The sequence below is a fragment of the Grus americana genome, chromosome 29 (assembly GCF_028858705.1).
Source record: "Grus americana isolate bGruAme1 chromosome 29, bGruAme1.mat, whole genome shotgun sequence".
Lineage (NCBI taxonomy): Eukaryota > Metazoa > Chordata > Aves > Gruiformes > Gruidae > Grus > Grus americana.
In genome coordinates, this window is record NC_072880.1 from 1,622,226 (window position 1) to 1,641,812 (window position 19,587).

The 19,587-nt window shown below is 43.0% G+C and overlaps 1 protein-coding gene across 1 annotated transcript; it reads left to right on the plus strand.

Annotated features, from left to right (window-relative positions):
- The first annotated feature begins 2,019 nt into the window (after positions 1–2,019).
- On the plus strand, positions 2,020–2,532 carry LOC129197841 (claw keratin-like). The gene has a single exon (XM_054806635.1). The coding sequence runs from the start codon at positions 2,020–2,022 to the stop codon at positions 2,530–2,532; it is 513 nt and encodes a 170-aa protein (XP_054662610.1).
- Positions 2,533–19,587: the final 17,055 nt, after the last annotated feature.

A 19,587-nucleotide genomic window follows, 5' to 3' on the forward strand; every position in this document is an offset into this window, starting at 1 on the left:
ATTTTCTGCAGTGTGTGTTAAGAAGCTATGTTTTGAACAAGTTTTCTATACATTGGAAAAAAAAATCAAAACCAATGAGGTCCTTATTATATTCTATAAAATACACGGTTTGGTAACTCCTTTAATTGCTTCAGCTGTCAATCGCTGTAATTATTAGTTACTTCTCATTCCCACAAATTATGTGTGTCATTATTCTGTGCAGCTTGCTGCCATATCTCTATCAGCAGCATACATTCCGTGGCCATGAAATGTAAATAAAATAATCTGTATATTTTTTTTAGCTTTAGTTTTAATAATTTTCCGCAAGAACATAGCTAAAAGGGTTTTTATGTAAATGTGATTATGTGAATCACAGTATCAGCCTTTGTCAGGCCTCGCGAATTTATTTTAGCTGAGGTTATGGGCCTGTGCTTCAGGTAATGTTTCCTCTGGATTGTCTAGTCCCACAGGTAATGTATATTGTTCCCCTCCTCATATTGACCTCCAACAAGCATACTCAGAAAGAAGAATTCAGTTTCTTCATAGTTACTAGTATTTTTTGGTGTTTATTCTAAATGGCACCTTGGAAGGGAATGATTCCTTGAGATGAGGAATGGAAGATAAATTGTAAAAGCTTGCACAAGTACCTCTCCTTAGCTGAATTTCCAATTGGATTATTGTGCCTGATCCTAGTGCTGACAGGAGAGCCTGTGAACTGCTTTGGTATCTCTTACTTTCTACTTACTTGGGACGTGATGTAGTCATGTAGGAGAACATCTGTCCTAAGGACAGTCCCAAGCCATAAACTCCAGTCCTAAAGCCCCTGGAGTGGGTACGCAATGGCCATGGACACTAATGCCTGTTTAATGTAAAAAGATTTCCTACTTTAAAGAGGAAAAATCCAGAAGACTACTGGTTGTTATTATTACCTGAGATGACAAATGATAAACGGGAATCCTGTGCTTACTGGCAGCACGCAGTTTATCCATCTCTGAGCTACCTTCATAAGTATTAACAAGTATTTAAGAGAAAACCAATCTCAACTTATTGTGCGATTTTCGGCGAAAAGACAAGATAGGTGAAGTGCACGCATTGTGCTGTGTGGGATTGGAAATTATCTAATAATCACAAGCTATTATCAAAACAGTTGCAACAAAGGCAGGCATCATCAGAGGAAAACGTTCTGTTTCACAAGGTGTACAGAATGGTTGCGTAAAGATATCTCCCAATTTCTACTCTCTATGACAGCATATAAAAGTCCTCATAACTCAGGTCTCCGTAGCTGCCTCTGATGACTTGTTCTTCTTGGTGACTGGGTAAGTCTGATTTAACTGAATCAGTTCATAATTATAGATGTGGATTTATAGGTAGCATTAATATGAGGTTATATATCCTACTTTATTTTAGGGCAGGACCTTATTCTCTAAAAACATTTTACTTGGAAACTGCTTACTTGCAAATAGGGTGGATCTAGACATCACCACGTGTGGGGGAAAAACTAAACGGGAGTCTCAAAAATGTGGATGGTAGCAATTCCTAGGAATTGAGCATTTATCTATGGAGACAGGACACTCCAAAAACGTTATCAGGATAGGACTGACTCCCAGACAAAAAACACAGCAGAGGCAGTGATGTGAGAAAAGGACAGAGACATTCTTCACAGGACTGATTTTGGGAATAAGCTATAGGGCAATGGAGCGCTCAAGAGGAGCGGGAGTAGACTTAGAAGCCTCTACCCGGCAATTCATCTTGCTTGCTTGGCGAGATCTGTAATGCACAAGTCTACTTTAGAGTAGAATGGATTGTGCCTTAGAAATGGCGATTATTTTTTATTATTTTTTTTTTAATCACTAACTCCTAAGTTTAGTGTATGGCTGGGACATGTGTATCTGATCTATTCAGATGAATAGCATTCAACTCATCTACACAACCCACGTTACTATAACACATTTTGTTTCTTCATTCCTCTGGCTGTAACAGCTGTAACTTTACCAAGTTAGTGTACTCTCTGCCTTTCAGGTTGACTTGCCTTCTGGAATGATGTCTTCCTATGGACAGATGCTTAGCTCCCGCTGTGCTGCACCATGTGAAGTGACGTGCCCGCAACCATATGCCGACTGTTGGAATGAACCATGCGTCAGGTCATGCGGTGATTCAAGAGCAATCGTGTACGCACCACCCGTTGTCGTGACTTTCCCGGGACCCATTATCAGCTCGTGCCCTCAGGAAAGTTTTGTGGGAACTGCTGAGCCTCAAATAGAGGGTCAGATGGGCTCTGGAGGTGGAGGAATGGGCTCCGGAGGTGGAGGAATGGGTTCTGGTGGTTCCTGTGGTGGAGGCAGCTCCTATGGGATGGGCTCCCATGGTTCAGGTGGTTCTTGTGGTGGCATGGGAGGGGGCTCATATGGTGGGGAGGGCTCGTGTGGTGGTGGAATCTCCCGTTTTGGAAGCTTTTACCGAAACTCATTTTTTTCAGGATTTGGTAGAAATTATTTCCCCTTTTATTCCAGAGGGTACTATAGATATCGCTACGGAAACTATGGGCCATTTTAAATCCTTAAGAAAGAGTCATGACTAAAGGAACAATAAGACACAAACTAGTAGTTGACATATAGACCTGGAAATCAGACATGCCAAGCAGCCTCTGCTCCAGCCAGTGTCAGTAGGAGCTGGGATTGCTTGGGATCTCTTGCGCTATGTTTTATCTAAGGCTTACGATCCCGATGTTGCCTCACTTTGTTATTTGCTCATGTTATGTTTTGTTCTTTCTGAACCTGAAGAGAGTGAAACAAGTAATGGGACTTGACTGTGAAGCATCCAGCTGAAAGAAGAATGCCTTGTGAGCCCTGTGCTCCTCTGAATGACTGATCGATTGTAGTGCTTGTTGAAATGGAAATTACATTCTTTGTCTCTGCATTGCCTCATTCTGCAAGAATGTATTCCACTTCTTGTTTGTATTAAAGCCCTGTTGCATCATAGCACTGTCTTCTGGCTTTCATTTTGCTGCAGTTTCTTAGTTACAAACCACTTTGAAAGAAGTTAACTTTGTGGAGCAATTATTATGCATTAATCAAGGACTATCATCAGAGAAGAATTAATTTCTCTGTATGGCCAATATAATTTTTCAGAAATACTTCATTAGAGTATTTTTTTCCCCTTTCTGATATATACCATGGCAAACATACTGATTACAACAGAATCATAGAATAATTTAGGTTGGTACAACCTCTGGAGATGGTCTGGTACAGCTCCCACTTCAAACCAAGGTAACTTTGAAGGTCATTACCAGGGTCATTACCAGTCATTCCTTGAATATCCCTGAGGAAAATGTTTTAACCCTCAGTGGAGGTTAAAATGACTGCATGTGTCATGAGTCAATCAGAAGGCAAAGTTGTGCTGCAATTTATCTAGTCTTGATGGTAAAATAGTTTATCTGATTACAGACTGCAAAGGGAAATGGGTTAGCCTAGAACTAAGCATTGTAGGCAGGCAGGCCAAAAGAAATGGGAAGAAGTTATCTGTATGCAACTGAGAATCAGACTACAAGTCTTTCACCCTGTGACATGTCTTGAAGTAAGTTGAGCAATTCACCGCGGCAGCTGTACCAGTATTTTTCTTTAGGAGCCCTTTCTATTGTGCTGCCGCTCACAAGAGAGGGCTGGGGCGTAGGTTGAGCAAATGCTGCTTTGCCAAGCATAACATTCATTTCCTTCCTTTGATTGTCTTAATCCTTGTGGTTTGTTAACTTAATTGAAGCATTTATGCAGTAAATGTTTTGAGCTTGTTAAGCATCACCATGAGATCCCTGAGGCAACAGCTATATGGACGCCCTTGTGCTCTCTCAGAATTAAGGATCACAAAGTGCCTCATGCACAGTCATTGCCAGAACTGCCTGAGAAACAGATTCTTCCACCACGACTTTGCATCTGGTTTTAGATTTTTGGTTTCATTGACATCTTCTACACAGATCTCTAAGATGATATGTCTGCAAGCCTTTTGATGAAACAGGAATTTCAATCAGAAAATCTTAGGAGAAATATTCAGATAGCTCTACTCATACTGTGGGTTTATGCATACAATGCGCTGCACCATAACATTAGCAGAATATCACTTGAATTATATCACCCAGCAGTAATGGCATTACTTTACGAGAAGCCTATCAAGCAAAGTACTGATGTTCTGCGAGTCAGATCATAATCCACAGACTTAAGTAAAAACATATTTTGATCGTTAAAAAAGCAGGATTGCTTTTATTTGAGTATAAATCCTTTCTCCTAGTGCAGAATTGTTTTTTTCAGCTGCTTGAAGATATGTGCAGAGATGTGTGTGTATGCACTGGGGTCTCAAAGTACAGAAGGAGTTACTTAGCTGTTGTGACTCCAGTTTTCATGTCAGCTGAGGAACGCCTGATGTTGCTCTAGAGCACCGCAGATAAGATTGTGGCAGCAATGCCCCAGCAATTTTCACTCTTGTTACTCAATGTTTCATTCCCGAGCCTACTGAGTAAGAACTGTGTGGGGGTGTAACTCTCCTTTGTAAATTGTGAGGCATCACCTTTGCTGAAGTCACGTGTCTGGCAGTTTATATAGACATTGCCGGCTCAGCCTCAAAATCACTGACTCTGATCCTCTTAGTACTGCGCGACTGCAACTGCGTGAAGCCGAATGTGGGTACAATTATCACTCAACCTTTGCAAGCTATGTTATCCAAAATGTTCTCAAATTCAAATGAGTGCTCAGGAATGACTCCTTTCAGGCTCAGCCACTAAAATGTGTAGAAATACTTCCCTACACAGAAAGAACAGTGAGATTGGTGCTTTTATGCAGCCACGCATGAGGCCATTTAATTCTACTTCCCATGGAGCTCCACCTCCTATTTTGACTCCCACAGTTCAATTTCACTAAAATTAGTTTGTAAAGCAGAATGGAAGAAAAGAAAAACCAGCAACCTAGTAATATGATTCAACAAGACTTTTAATATCACATGAAATAAGTGCAACAGAATAGAATGGTGCCGTTCAATGATGGTCTATTCCGTAGTCCAAAGGCAGCCAGACCATCCGTGCCGATGATAAAAGACACTGCACATTACAAGGTAAAGCTGAAATCTTCACAGCAAATTCCCACTCACAAATCTGAAGCATTTCCACTCCACCAGAAAGGACATAGAACAAAACTGATAAGAATTTAAGGAGAGAAGCCATCATATGAAACTGCTATTGATAGAAGATGAGGCATAACATGGAAGAAAGAGGTGTGGGCCCACCTGGGCAAGGGTGGCTCCCATTGATGCAATGGGCTTTCACCATCTCTGAAAGCCATCTCAGCTGCGGATCTGGACCTTGCGTTTTCATCTCCGAAGCTGTTGTGTGGGTATTCAGGTTGCCTTAGAATGAGCCACAGTTTCCAAGGTGGGATCCACGGCTGCTGCTATAGGACCGCCTGCTGTAACAGCCCCCCATCCCCGAGGAGCTTCCATACCCAAAGGAACCCCCGGATCCAAAGGAACCCCTCATCCCCAACATACCTCCATACCCAAAGGAACCCCCAGAGCCAAAGGAACTCCCCATCCCTGACATGCCCCCAGAACCAAAGGAGCCCCCAGAGCCAAAGGAACCTCCCATCCCTGACATGTCCCCATACCCAAAGGAGCCCCCAGAGCCAAAGGAACCCCCAGTTCCTGAGGAGCCTCCATACCCAAAGGAGGCCCCAGATCCAAACAAGCCCCCTGTCCCCGACATGCCCCCAGAACCAAAGGAACCCCCCATCCCATAGGAATCATCAGAGCTGTACGGGGTCAAAGCTCCATAGGGCTGGGGAAACGATGTTCCCACAATGCTCTCCTGAGAGCAGCTGCTGAGAGTTGGTCCCGGGAAGGTGAGGACAACTGGTGGGGGGTACACCATGGCTCTGGAGTCCCCACACGATGTCACACAGGGCTCAAGGTTTCTGCTGTAAGCACATGGCTGTGTGCACGTCACTTCACAGGCAGGCAAGCACTCAGAGCTAACGTTGCTCAACATCGTTCTTGGGGAGTGGAGATGAAGCTGAGAAAGACAACGTGTAGTCAGGAAATCATCACAGTCAGGTGCATCTTGTCCTTCTCCTCTAGCTGCTCATCAACTCCCAGCTTAACCTTCCCTCACAGTCTCCCTTTTCCCTGCTATTTCCTTCCTGACTGACCCCTTTTAAGACTTCTCAGTACTTCTTCCTTTGTTTACCATCCACATCTCTTACTCTTCTGAATCTCTCAAAAATATTGCTCTTTTCTCTGGGAATAAGTTACCTGATTCTCATACAACTACTTGTTCAGAAAAGTCCCATTCAATCTCTTTTCAAAGTAGACTTACAAGGAGGTTTGTCTGTAACTTCAGGAAGTCTCCAGGGGAAAGTAACTAACTTCCTAACTCTGTTCTTCCCTTTAGCCCAGCTTTGCTATGAATTCTTGCTAAATCCATTCTTCTCTTTACCTCAGCTTTTCAAAAATTGCTAGTATTTTGCAAGATAAAAAAAGAAGTAAGTTTTAAGTATTCTATAGCTACAAAGATATGCAATGAAATTAGACTTACCCTGTTGGCTTGGAGGAATAAGTCAGTGGAGCTGGAAGAATAGAATAGTTCTTAGTTCTCTACCCTTTTATATATTTTCTTAGACAATAGGAAGGATATGAGGTCATCCGTTATTCACTAAATTCTTGTCACTTACCAAAAAAAAGGTATTCTTCTAAGCCTTGTAATTGTTTTCATTTCAATTCATAATTAGCAATCCATTTACAGTCCTACTTTGAGTGACAGGCATCCAACACCCAGCAGTTTCCTTTTGTCTCAAACTTAATCGAAAAAGTCTTTCGGGCATCATTCTGGTTCCAACTGAAACAGGAGTTGACCTCTCTGTTTACATCTCTTTAATGGCTTTAAGGAAGGTGGCTTACTGATGTGTCAGTCCCACAATTTATTTGTAAGCCTTAGATTTAGGTATAATACCTCCCAAATGGAATCATCCAACCCCACCTTGGATGGGGGGGGTCAGCATTCTTTGCAACTCCACCTGTATCTATTGACGGAATGGATGATACAGCACCATGACAGAATCAGACCTCACAAATTACTCTTGAGCACTGCACAGGACACAGCCCTGCAAAAAGTCTTTCAAAATACAGATAAATGGGATTGAAGTGACACATGACATGTCCTTTAAGCTCTGAGCCCTCTGAGTAATTTTAACCGAGTATGTACCAAAATTCACTCTGGGCTGTTACGCTTAGAGCCTTGTGATGAGGACACCAGTGGGGCCGCTTGCAAGGGCATACCCGAAGATCACCAGGTCTTCTTACTCCAAGGTGGGTCTCAAACTTAGAAGGGAGGTTGAACTTCAAAAGCATCTCATGTTGCTCAGCACTGGGGTCAGGCCATTCCTGAAAGCAGTCTTGAAGGGTTGATCTTTCTGGGGGCCCCTTCTTGGTAAATCATTAATGAAAAACAGTAAGGAGGGGTCAATCAGCTTCAGTGTAAATCCACTGTAGTCAGCAGAATGATATTGTGTAGGAATTTGGCTCTACAATTTCAACAAAGCCCAAATTTATTATATGAGAGTCATATTGTATAGGTCTGTGGATGATTTACTAATTAGGAACCATGAAAATAATTACAGGTGTTAGAGGAGTCACCCAGAAAAGAAAACCCATAGTTTGGTAAGTGCTAGAGATTTTATGAGGTGCTTCACATCCTTAGAGTTGCCTGCACAAAGGTATAAAAGCAGGAACATCTCAGGAGTCTGCTAAAAACTTCTCCTGACTTACCTGTCTTGGTGCTGTAGGTGAGTTTGATTTAAGTTAATAATTTTATATCTGTCATGCCTCTGTAGTGATAGTTTTAAACAAGGACTCTTTCCTGTGTCTGTATTTTGTGATTTTAGCAATGAGATAAGATGTTGAGAATTTTAGGAGTTACTTTGTTTTTTATTACAACTTTCAAAACTTGAGGTGCAAATATAAAGCTAAATCCTCCTGAATGAACGAAGTCCTAGGCATCCTCCACAGGTGCAAGAGGGGAGGAAGAAAAGGGATCACAGGACAGGAGGACTTGAGGGAGGAATAGGAAGCATGAACAAGGATCTAGCCTGCATACCTAACCCCATTGCTGTCACGTGTGTGATGGGCACCCATCCGCACCTGACCGTGATGGTTTCCTGACTACACATTGTCTTCCCCAGCTTCACCTCAAACCCTGAGAACAATGTACTACAACAACATCAGCTCCCGGTGCTTGCCCGCCGGTCGGGTGACATGCATTGAGCCATATGCCTGCAGCAGCAGCCTTGAGCCCTGTGTGACATCGTGTGGGGACTCCAGAGCTGTGGTGTATGCTCCACCGGTCGTCCTCACCTTCCCAGGACCAATTTTCAGCAGCTGCCCTCAGGAAAGCTATGTGGAAACATCGGTTCCCGAGTTTTATGGACCTTTGATCACATATGGCTCTGGGAACTCTGGGATGGGGGATTCCTTTGGCTCTGGGGGCTCCTTTGGGTATGGGGGCATGTCAGGGATGGGAGGTTCCTTTGGTTCTGGGGGCTCCTTTGGTTCTGGGGGCATGTCAGGGATGGGGAGTTCCTTTGGCTCTGGGGGTTCCTTTGGGTATGGGGGCATGTCAGGGGTGGGAGGTTCCTTTGGCTCTGGGGGCTCCTTTGGGTATGGAGGCTCCTCGGGGATGGGGGGCTGTTACAGCAGGCGGTCCTATAGCAGCAGCCGTGGATCCCGCCTTGGAAACTGTGGCTCATTTTAAGGCAGCTTAGATATCTGAATACCCACACAACAGCTTCGGAGATGAAAACGCAAGATCCAGATGCGCAGCTGAGATGGCTTTCAGAGATGGTGAAAGCCCATTGCATCAGCCACGGGAGCCACCCTTGCTCAGTACCTCTGAAAACTAGGTCCACACCTCTTTCTTGTATTTTTCACTTTGTCTATTCTTAATGACATCTTTTGTTAATCATCTCGCAATGCTAGATCCCCATTTTCATTGTGCCAATGTTAAGAAAAAAAAATAATTTCAAAGGCCTGACACAGAGATTGTCAATAAAACTGTGACAGCAGGCGAACAACTGGTTGAAAATGGACTCTTCGTAGGCAGTGAATGCTGTGCCCTTCCCTGGAACTGAGGAATTGTCTGCTTTGTGTTGTGTGCCATCTCATTCTGCTGTGTATCCCATTTCCCCTTTGTATTAAAATCCTCCTGCATCATCAAATTTTGTTCAGGTTTTCTTTCTCTGCAAGACTGTTTTGGTCCTATCCTTTCCACTAGCTCATTAGGCTTCTGAGAGCTGGCTACATAGCCTGTGAGCAACAATTATGTGGTTTTATGGTAATATGATAGTAATTGCTTAAGTAATAAAGGTGTTGTGAAAAGGATGGTTGAATGAAGCATTCAGAATTTAAGCACACAAAACAGTTCAGCATTGCTTCTCCGTAGGGCACAGAGGTTTCTGAAGTTGATGACACAATACTTCGTCCTGGTGTATGAACAGATAGCAAACACTGTCACTTCCCACAGACCATGCTCAGATAAATCATTTTTCATCAGTGCAGCTGCTTCATTTTATGTCAAAATGGGGGACGAGATTTAAAATACCACATGTACAAGACCTTTTCAGAAGAGGTCACACTGCTTAATATCTCTCCCTGGCTGATGGGGAAAAGTGTAGGGGGAAAAAAGTACAAGGGATGAGACATGGTCAGCTGAAGACTGGAAATTCATAAAGGTTTTTCATTTTACACTCTGTGGTATAGCCCAGCTCTTCTCTTCTGAAGGAGTCTGTTCGCCCATTCTGTCACCATATTTCATTTAGAATCAGTTTATAAGAATTATCATGGTTCCCTGAAGATGTTTGAGGTTCAGGCAACTTAAATGTGTTATCAGGAGTGCCTAAAGAATTCAAACCAATATAAAAATACATTTCTCTGGGGACTGTGAATGGTGACCAAAGAAAATCAACCGTATCAGCCTTACTTAATTTCTGAGATTTGTCACCTTGAACCTGCAGTCTTAAATTCCCGAAGACATTTAGGAATTTCTTTTGACTGTGGCCCCATCAAAGAGCTGCATTTATATGACAGCATAGTGTGCTTTGATATCACAGGGGTATGCAAGAAATACTTTCATAAGTGATGAGTGACACGACACCAGAAATAATGCCTTGTGTTGTTTTCCGTAGCTATTGCTGGGAGTCGAAATGCAAAGAGACCAATGGGTGAGTCTTCAGGAGATGTCTATTGAACGCTAAAGATGTGTTAAAACCTGGATCTACTCCATTTGATGTTAATTGGCAAACACATGAGGGACATCAGGAACCAAAGAAAGATTTTTTAATTTTTTTTTTTTTTTATACTTCATGTTGGAACTACAGGATCGTTCATCAGAAAGTCAGGAAGCATGAGCTGAAACACAGGGACTATTAGCAGAGCCAAAACATAGAATGTCCCTGTCATAGATTCCTGGTGCCACTTTGAAAATCTAACTTTTATCTCTGTTAAAACTAAGGTGAAAATGGCAATAACAAAAATTTTAATTGATGGCTTTTCCAGAGATAGAAAAAAAAAATTAAATTAGAGGATACTCACACAATTAAGCAATTGCATAAGTTTCCAGTGTTTAAAGAAGTTAAGGAATTTTAATCTGTCATTTATTTAATGATTGCAGACAAGAAACTCATCAGCTCCAAGCAAAATGTTAATATGACTGAAGAAACAGGCTCAATTTGAAAACAATTAGATAATTTGTTTGCAATCATTTTGTAGCTCTGCAGCTGGAAGGTAAGATAATCATACATCGTCAGGAAGCAGAATTCCAGTTCAGCGGCATGAATCCTGAAATGTGTCACAGGGTGCAACGTTTGCCACTGCTCCAAATTCCTGCTGTCAGCTAAAAGAGCCTGATGGTCTCTTAAAGACTTAAGACAGAAAGTTTTCAGCTGCCAGCTGGCTTCATGGCAATGTGTTTCATAATCAAAGTGCTTTGTAGGTAAAAAGGTGAAAAAAAAACCATTAGGCGAACATACTGATGCAGCATAGCTTTAATGACAGGGAAGCACAGGGTACATTTGGTGAAGACAGGCACGCAGAGCACGAAGGACGTCTCCCAGGGCTTTGGGAAGCAATGCAGCTCCGTGCGTGCCAGCAAAGTCGATCACTTGGACGTCACTGGGCTGCAGCTTCCCCTGCGAGGTCAGCACAGCCCAGGGCTGCTGCAGCGGGAGATGTTGCCCCTTCAGAAGCCGGAGCTACAGCTTCCTCCGCCAATCCTCCTGTAGCCAGAGTAGCTCCCGCCACACTGAGAGCTCCCCCCGCCAAAGGACCGGCCTCCTCCAAAGGAACCCCCACCATAGGAGCTGCCTCCTCCGCAGGAGCCCCCAAAGCCCCTGCCATAGGAGCTCCCGGAACCAAAGGACATTCTGCCTCCGTATGAGCTCCCATATGACCCGCCTCTTCCGTATGAGCTCCCAGAGCCAAATGACCTACCCCCTCCGTACAAGCCCCCCATTCCTAGGGAACTGCCCCCACCGTAAGAGCCACCCATCCCCAGGGAACTGCTTCCTCCATATGAACCCCCAGCACCAAACGAGCCCCCTGAGCCCATTCCCCCTGAAAACTCCCCAATGGATGATGGCAACGTGGTGCCCACAAAGCTCTCCTGAGGGCAGGAGCTGAGGATGGGGCCTGGGAAGGTGATGACCACGGGCGGTGGGTAGACCACGGCACGGGAGTCCCCGCAGGAGGTGACGCAGGGCTCATTCCAGGCATACGCGCATGGGTCTTGGCAGGTCACCTCGCAGGGTGGGTAGCATCTGCTGCTCAAGAGCTGTCCTCCTGAAGACATCTTTTGTGATGTAGATAAAGCTACAGCAGGAGATAAAGTATAAGTACAATGTCGAAATGCTAGAGGGAAAAGAGCTTGCAGATTTGAAGTCTTTCACGAGCATGAAAAAAGGGTGGAAGAAGAATGTTTAGAAAGATTCAGGTTTATCTGTCTTACAGGTTTTTCTGAACATGCATGCACTAACACCTGGCCCTTCCCAAAGTACTTTCTGCTGCTCTAGAACTATTGATGATCATGGAGAGCAAAGCAAACTCCATGTGTTTTTGGAAGGAGCTCTTCTTCTAGATATTGTTGGATTATAATATGCAGCTCTGGAGCTAACTGACAATATTGAATTGATCCAAATGCCTGTGAAAATTCAGTCTTATAATTCATCAGCTGTGTCCACAATGGCATACATTTAAATGACTATAAAAATTTATGTGTGACAAAAGGCAAATGGCATTGCTTAGCATCACCCTTCCTGCAGAAGGCTAAGTCCTCAGTTAAATACTGAAAATATTTTCCTAAAGGTTCATGTAGAGAATGAAGAAGATCCAACTCACCAGGCCTGAAGAAGCGTAGATGAAGAGCTGTCGTCAATGAAACTGAAGTGTTCAGAGCGCTCTTATATACCTCTTCAGACCACCAGTGGGATGTGAGCCATGCTTTGTGCAAGAGCTTCCTATGTGTTGCCAAACTGTGTTTTGCCATATGGATTATTTCTTTAATTGTTCTAATTGTTCTCAAGTGATGTGATCACGACTTTATTCTTAATTCCAAGTCACGTTACAAGCATTACACACCTCGTGTTTTATTTTACACTCCAACCCTGACAAAGTCACCTAGCAGCTGACATTGTCCTTGGCCCTCACTGGAGTTGAAACTGGAATGAGTATAGATGCATGTGAGGGTTATATCGAGCTGATTGTGTTTTGCACACAATGTTCCATTTTTATTCTTCAAAATCTGGATTGCAAATAGTTGGGTGGTTAATAGAAGTGCTACCGCTTGCCAGTGGTGCTGAAATGTGAGAAACAGCAGCAGTGCCCAGGGTTCATCATGTAAATTGATATTTCTCAATGCAATTGTAGGGAAACCAGGAAGACTTGCATTAACTGAGGAGTTGATGAAGAATTGCTGACTAGCAAAACTGTGAAATCAAGGGCTGCCCACTGGTGCCTGACAGGACTCGTTCGCATTCTGATGCAAGATCTTAACCATATAAGCTCCCTGTGCTCTATTTTCTAATTGGGCTTGAAAACACCAGAAATCTGGTGATATAAATGATATAAACATTAAATATAAACATTAAATATAAACATTATAATGACATAATGACATTAAACATAGAATGATATGTAATACAGGCTGAAAACCCAACAATTTAGATTCAGACAGGCTGCAGTTTCTTTCTTCCCACAGCTGTGTCTGAGAGTCAAAATCTAGAAATACTTTAGTTTACTTTGATTTAGAAAAAAATCTGTTTGAGTGTTTGATACAGCTGGCACTAATCCGTGTCGTATTTGTCTCATAACCACACAGAAATATTGATCGCATCTAATGTTCTCACTGTGTTTCTGGTCATTGGTAAAGGAAATTTTGCTTACAGAGATGTCCTTATGCACTCGCATCTCTGTCTCCTAATATACGAGATTTTAAGTACCAATCCAGGAATACTGCTGTGACTTTCTTGAAAGAAATAGTCCTTGCTATTATGAAGATGGTTTAATTTTGGTTTAGATCAAATCACCTCTATACACTCTATGTGCATCCATTCCATATCCAAAAAGACTTTATTTTTTCTCAAATGATGCCTCCTGGACAACACAGTGTGTCTTGCTAGACTAGCACAGCTGTCCTGTGACAAAAGAGGAAAGATGACAATAAAATTACCCCGTGTTCTCACATGGTGCTTCCTTGTACTTATTTGGATGACACGGGACATTTGATGAAGCACTTCTGTAAGCAGTTACCTGGGTGGATGTTAAACAGGTGGAAAAAAATTACCCCTCCCATCCAAGGAGCTATAAAGATTAAATTTGCAGTTTTTCCAACTCTAAGCAATTCTAAATTTAAATGGAATCTTCTGCAGAACAGAAATTATTTCTCCTGACAAAGCCAAAACAATAGTTTTATCTTGGGTAAGGGAAAGACTGATGCCTTTGTCTTGCTAAGTGAACGGAGCTCAATTCATTACCATTGCAATTCAAATCAGGTCAGGAGATGGCACTAGTCATAAAATGGATATAAAAATTATTTAAGGATTAAAGTAAGACAAAGGGTGTGTTGCACATACTTTATGATGTAGACCTGATTTACTAATCATTATCAGTTATCACAATAATTATTACAATTAGAAGTAGCTTATACAGCAAAATGTTTTGCCGGCTAACTATTATGTCCCATGTACAAGTGTGTTGCATATCCTGGTAGCAGTCTGAAGGAGTATATAAAAGCACTGCATTTCTTCCAGATTCACCAGCAACTTCTCTTCAGTCTGGTTTTCTCTGTGAGCCTGGTAAGTACTCTTTCTTTAAGTTTCTTTATGTTAACTGGGATGTTGCTGTCGGTGTTTAAGTTGGGAATGAATTCTATGTCAGTACTCTGCAATGATCAGCAATATCAGTTTTGTTGTATTTCTTAAGCGGGTAAGTTTTTTGTAGCCATTCAGCAGTAACCATTGGTAGATACAGGTCTTAAAATGTGAGGCTGTGTTCTTCCAAACCACAAAGGGAAAGTGTCAATTAAATCCTGTTAATTTGATAAGGAGGTTACAACTTAACCACAGCTTGGCTTTTATTAAAATATGTGTGTATACACACACAGGCACACATATATATATATGTCAAGAATCCCTGTTGATTTCTGTTTATAACTACAGGGTCTGCCAAATCTGCTTCCAAAAGGACCCAATAGATGAGATGAATAAATTAGTGATTAGTCCTTAACAGAACTAGAGGTTAGTGGTGGAAGACAGTAAGATACGCTCTCAGAACGAAGACAGGCTAAAGATGATTTAGAAAGGCAGATTCCTTACTGGCATCTACACTGGACTGTAAAAGAAGTTGTATTTGTGTCTGTATTATTTAGTTTTAACCATGCTGAAGAACAATGTTTCAGACTGGAGTAAGGTTAGATATCTCCACAAGAGTAGTTCTCGTATTTATAAGAAAATAATTCCTTCTCTCAGGAAACATACAGCTCGTATCGTCAGAGTGATTGTGTAAAGGCACAGAGCTACATATACATCTTACTTTTACTCCTTAACCTGTGCTGCAGCTTTATCTACATCACAAAGGATGTCTTCAGGAGGACAGCTCTTGAGCAGCAGATGCTACCCACCCTGCGAGGTGACCTGCCAAGACCCATGCGTGTATGCCTGGAATGAGCCCTGCGTCACCTCCTGCGGGGACTCCCGTGCCGTGGTCTACCCACCGCCCGTGGTCATCACCTTCCCAGGCCCCATCCTCAGCTCCTGCCCTCAGGAGAGCTTTGTGGGCACCACGTTGCCATCATCCATTGGGGAGTTTTCAGGGGGAATGGGCTCAGGGGGCTCGTTTGGTGCTGGGGGTTCATATGGAGGAAGCAGTTCCCTGGGGATGGGTGGCTCTTACGGTGGGGGCAGTTCCCTAGGAATGGGGGGCTTGTACGGAGGGGGTAGGTCATTTGGCTCTGGGAGCTCATACGGAAGAGGCGGGTCATATGGGAGCTCATACGGAGGCAGAATGTCCTTTGGTTCCGGGAGCTCCTATGGCAGGGGCTTTGGGGGCTCCTGCGGAGGAGGCAGCTCCTATGGTGGGGGTTCCTTTGGAGGAGGCCGGTCCTTTGGCGGGGGGAGCTCTCAGTGTGGCGGGAGCTACTCTGGCTACAGGAGGATTGGCGGAGGAAGCTGTAGCTCCGGCTTCTGAAGGGGCAACATCTCCCGCTGCAGCAGCCCTGGGCTGTGCTGACCTCGCAGGGGAAGCTGCAGCCCAGTGACGTCCAAGTGATCGACTTTGCTGGCACGCACGGAGCTGCATTGCTTCCCAAAGCCCTGGGGGACGTCCTTCGTGCTCTGCATGCCTGTCTTCACTAAATGTACCCTGTGCTTCCCTGTCATTAAAACCATGTTGCATTCAAACTGAACCCTCTTCTTCTTTTCCTTGTAACTCGTCTTTTCAAGTAATCTTTTGGGTAATTCAGCAATAGCCCTGAGAAATCTGTGAATGTGCTGGAGGAGGAGTATCAGGCTCCTTTACTACACCATAGCATTTTGTTTGAATGGGGGGAACATAAATCTTACGCTACATCCTTTAGTATTTGCTGGTAGTGTCACCTGGCATAGAATCAAATGGGTAAATCAGCTGATGCCTTCCTGGAAATATGACCTAGTGGCAGACATGCTCCTCTTGAAAACAGGAACATACAATATCAAGTTTAATTAATTATAACATTACAATTCTTTCATGTGAAAGACTCTGGTTATTAGATTTTTCTTCAGTAACACTGAAGATTTGGATTTGTGTGCACACATGCCCTTCAGTTCTCTCTCGTCATAGTGCTCCCTGCTCCTCTTAATTGTTATGAAGATACTTTCCCGTAACAACATGACTCATCCTTATGAATCTGGTCAGACTACTCTGCTGACTAACATGGAACACATGGATGTATCCGTATAAGACCTAAATGTGAGCAAAAGAAAAGACAAGAGGTACAAGAATAATAAATAGGATTTGCTGCTCTCTCTTCCATGCCTCTGAAGTTCTGGTAAGGTGATGGAGAGAAAAGCAAGAACCTGTTGGAGCAAGTCCTGGACCTGTTGGAGCAAGTCCAGAAGAGGCCACGAAGATGATCCAAGGGCTGGAGCACCTCTGCTATGAGGACAGGCTGAGAGAGTTGGGCTTGTTCAGCCTGGAGAAGAGAAGGCTGTGGAGAAGCCTAATTGTGGCCTTCCAGTCCCTGAAGGGGCTACAGGAAAGATGGTGGGGGGCTGTTTGTCAGGGAGTGTAGTCACAGGACAAGGGGGAATGGGTTTCAGCTGAAGGAGTGTCGATTTAGATTAGATGTTAGAAAGAAATTCTTCCCTGTGAGGGTGCTGAGGCCCTGGCACAGGTTGCCCAGAGAAGCTGTGGCTGCCCCTGGCTCCCTGGCAGTGTTCAAGGCCAGGTTGGATGGGGCTTTGGGCAACCTGGGCTAGTGGAGGGTGTCCCTGCCCATGGAACTGGATGATCTTTAAGGTCCCTTCCAACCAAAACCATTCTAGGATTCTTTGAAAAGCAGTGAGTCCTCACAGACTTCACCTGCCTAGTGAAAGCAACGGTGGCAGGAAGGTGAATCACAGATCTCTACCCAGATTTTAAGATCATGGGAAGAAATTCTTTCAATGCCAAAAGTAGCTACCCTAGCTAACTTGAAGCTAGGTCTGCTGTGTTTACATGAACGCTAGACACAATTTTAATGTTAAGATAGACATAACTGTACAATTTATTACATAATTATATAGCCTTCAATTTTATTTTTTTTTTTATTTAATCAGAAATCTTGAAATACCTTTTCCCCTGATGTGTAGACATAGGTTTTCTTTCTCTGGTATTTGTTCTATTCTATCAATTGGAATGAAAACATGGATGTGACAGGTGTTGAGACTGGGTGCTGGTGCCACATCATACCTTAAGTCACGACAGATATTTTGTATTCTCATGCCTAAAAATCTTTTGTCCAGAAGCAATCTTCTGGACAATATGAACCAGAAAATATGAGCCAGTACTTTATCTCTATTCCATAATTTCTCTTTAAACTATCAGACACCTTTTGACTGAACACCCACTTTTGATTTAAAGTCAGTGAGGAATCACTCATCTCTGCCAAATTATTCCAACGGTTAATTATAGTTATAATTAAATGCTTGCACGTTCTTTCTTCTCTAATTACAGTGTTGCCCAATTAGAGAAATCAACCCCCTTTGCAGTTACTTGCGTTTGTTTAAGTCTCTTCCTGGTCTTACTTCACAGAAACCATACAGTACATTTGATTTCTCTGTTTTAGAGAGACTTTAAAAGGGATATAACATCATAAAGCATTGCTTCAAGGAGAAAGGCAGTAAAATCACCTCTATTCAATGGAAAAATGATCATCTCACATTGCAACAAAGAAGACTGAGCTTAGTTTTAGGGAATCCCCCTCCACGTCCAATTGCAGGAGCAGACAGGTGCCGACGGATTTGCAAGTGAGACAATGGAATCCCAGTACTGGAACACTTTTAAGAACAGCTTATACAAATCTTTCCTAGGAATAATTCAGGGGAGAGTATAAATTGGACAATTTCACTTCCACAATGATTTCCTACAATTCTGTTTTTTCCCAAACTCTTTTTTTTTTTTTTTTTAAATTTTTTTTTGAGCCCTGGCATTGCTCAGCACCATTTTTGAGGAATGTTCACCTTCTCAAGCCATTCATATTCATTTAATTTACCTGTTCACAACAGAATTCGTTGCTTCACCAGTTTGAAGTCTGAAATCCTTTACCAATGGCGATTGTATAATTACTTCCTTATCACTGATTTTATACATGTAAATAAATAAATATATGTAAGAGAATAAATGCATATATGTATGTGAAAGTTGGGCTCACTCAAAAGCTCCCTCTGGAGCTGCTCTGGGTAAGTGAGCTGGTACCAGGAGGGTGAGAGTTGCTCTTCCTGCAGCCCTTGTCCTGCCACTGGAGCTTCCTGGGAAATGCCTCTGCAACAGAAATATGGAAAAGGATGAACAGCTGAAGCTGGAAATGCCTATTAGACAGCCAAAGACATGGAAAAAGCTACAGGAGGATGCCGCCACGTGAGCTGAGCATTACCAAGAGTGCAGGAGGAGTCATGGCAAAAATTGCCTGGCAGGGTCGGCGCAGCTGAAAGGAGCTGGAGATGAATGCCAGTCGCTCCACAATTTTCCAAAGCAGCCAGAGGTTGATGTGTTGGGCTGTGCCTTTAAGACAGCACCTGACAGATACTATTGAAATCCTCTCTGAGCAGCACATCTCATCTCCCCTGCATAGCTCCAGCACGGCGGGGAACAGTTATGCATGTAGCTCTGGCTGGGCAGCAGTTCTGGTTGTCACCATGATCTTGGGACCCGTCAGCACAAACAAAGTGTAAAAGGCACACATTGAACAGTTTCTGGGTTCATTTCCCTTCCCTCATTTCCATACGTATACAGCGTTTCTGCTTATTATTGTTGCAGCTTCTATGCTATCAATTACCTCTTGGAAGCAGAGTGATTTTGGAGGATCCTCTAGGCAAGAACACTTATTGGAAATGTTCTGAGGAAATGCTTTCAGATAGTTTTGCCAACACCCACTAATGTTTTATACATGCAAAGTATTGTGGTGTTATGATGTTAATAACAGGCTGCCAGTATTAAACTCCACAGTATTGAATCATAGCGTCACTTTAAAATATATATGTCAGGGCCACCCATGTGATTCTCTGAAACAGGCAATGATAAACACCTTGGGAATTTGGATCCCTTTGGTTTTTTTGATTAAAAGCCAGCTCTGCATTTGTTATCCTAATCATACTATTTAAAATAAGTCGGCCAAATATTCACCTTTCCAAATCAGGGCATATTTGCTGATTTAAATATTATTATACTTATATCATCTGAGGGACCTGGGTCTGCGCTTCAAACATGACATGAAATGCTGCTTCATCACACCAGGTCAAGTTGGGTGCAAATCGGTACTGTAACTCTTAGCCCTCTGTATCACCAAAGCCCTCCTGAGCG

Bases quoted from the DNA above. Each gene is read 5' to 3' on its own strand.
- LOC129197841 (XM_054806635.1), top strand. From the start codon at position 2,020: ATGTCTTCCTATGGACAGATGCTTAGCTCCCGCTGTGCTGCACCATGT.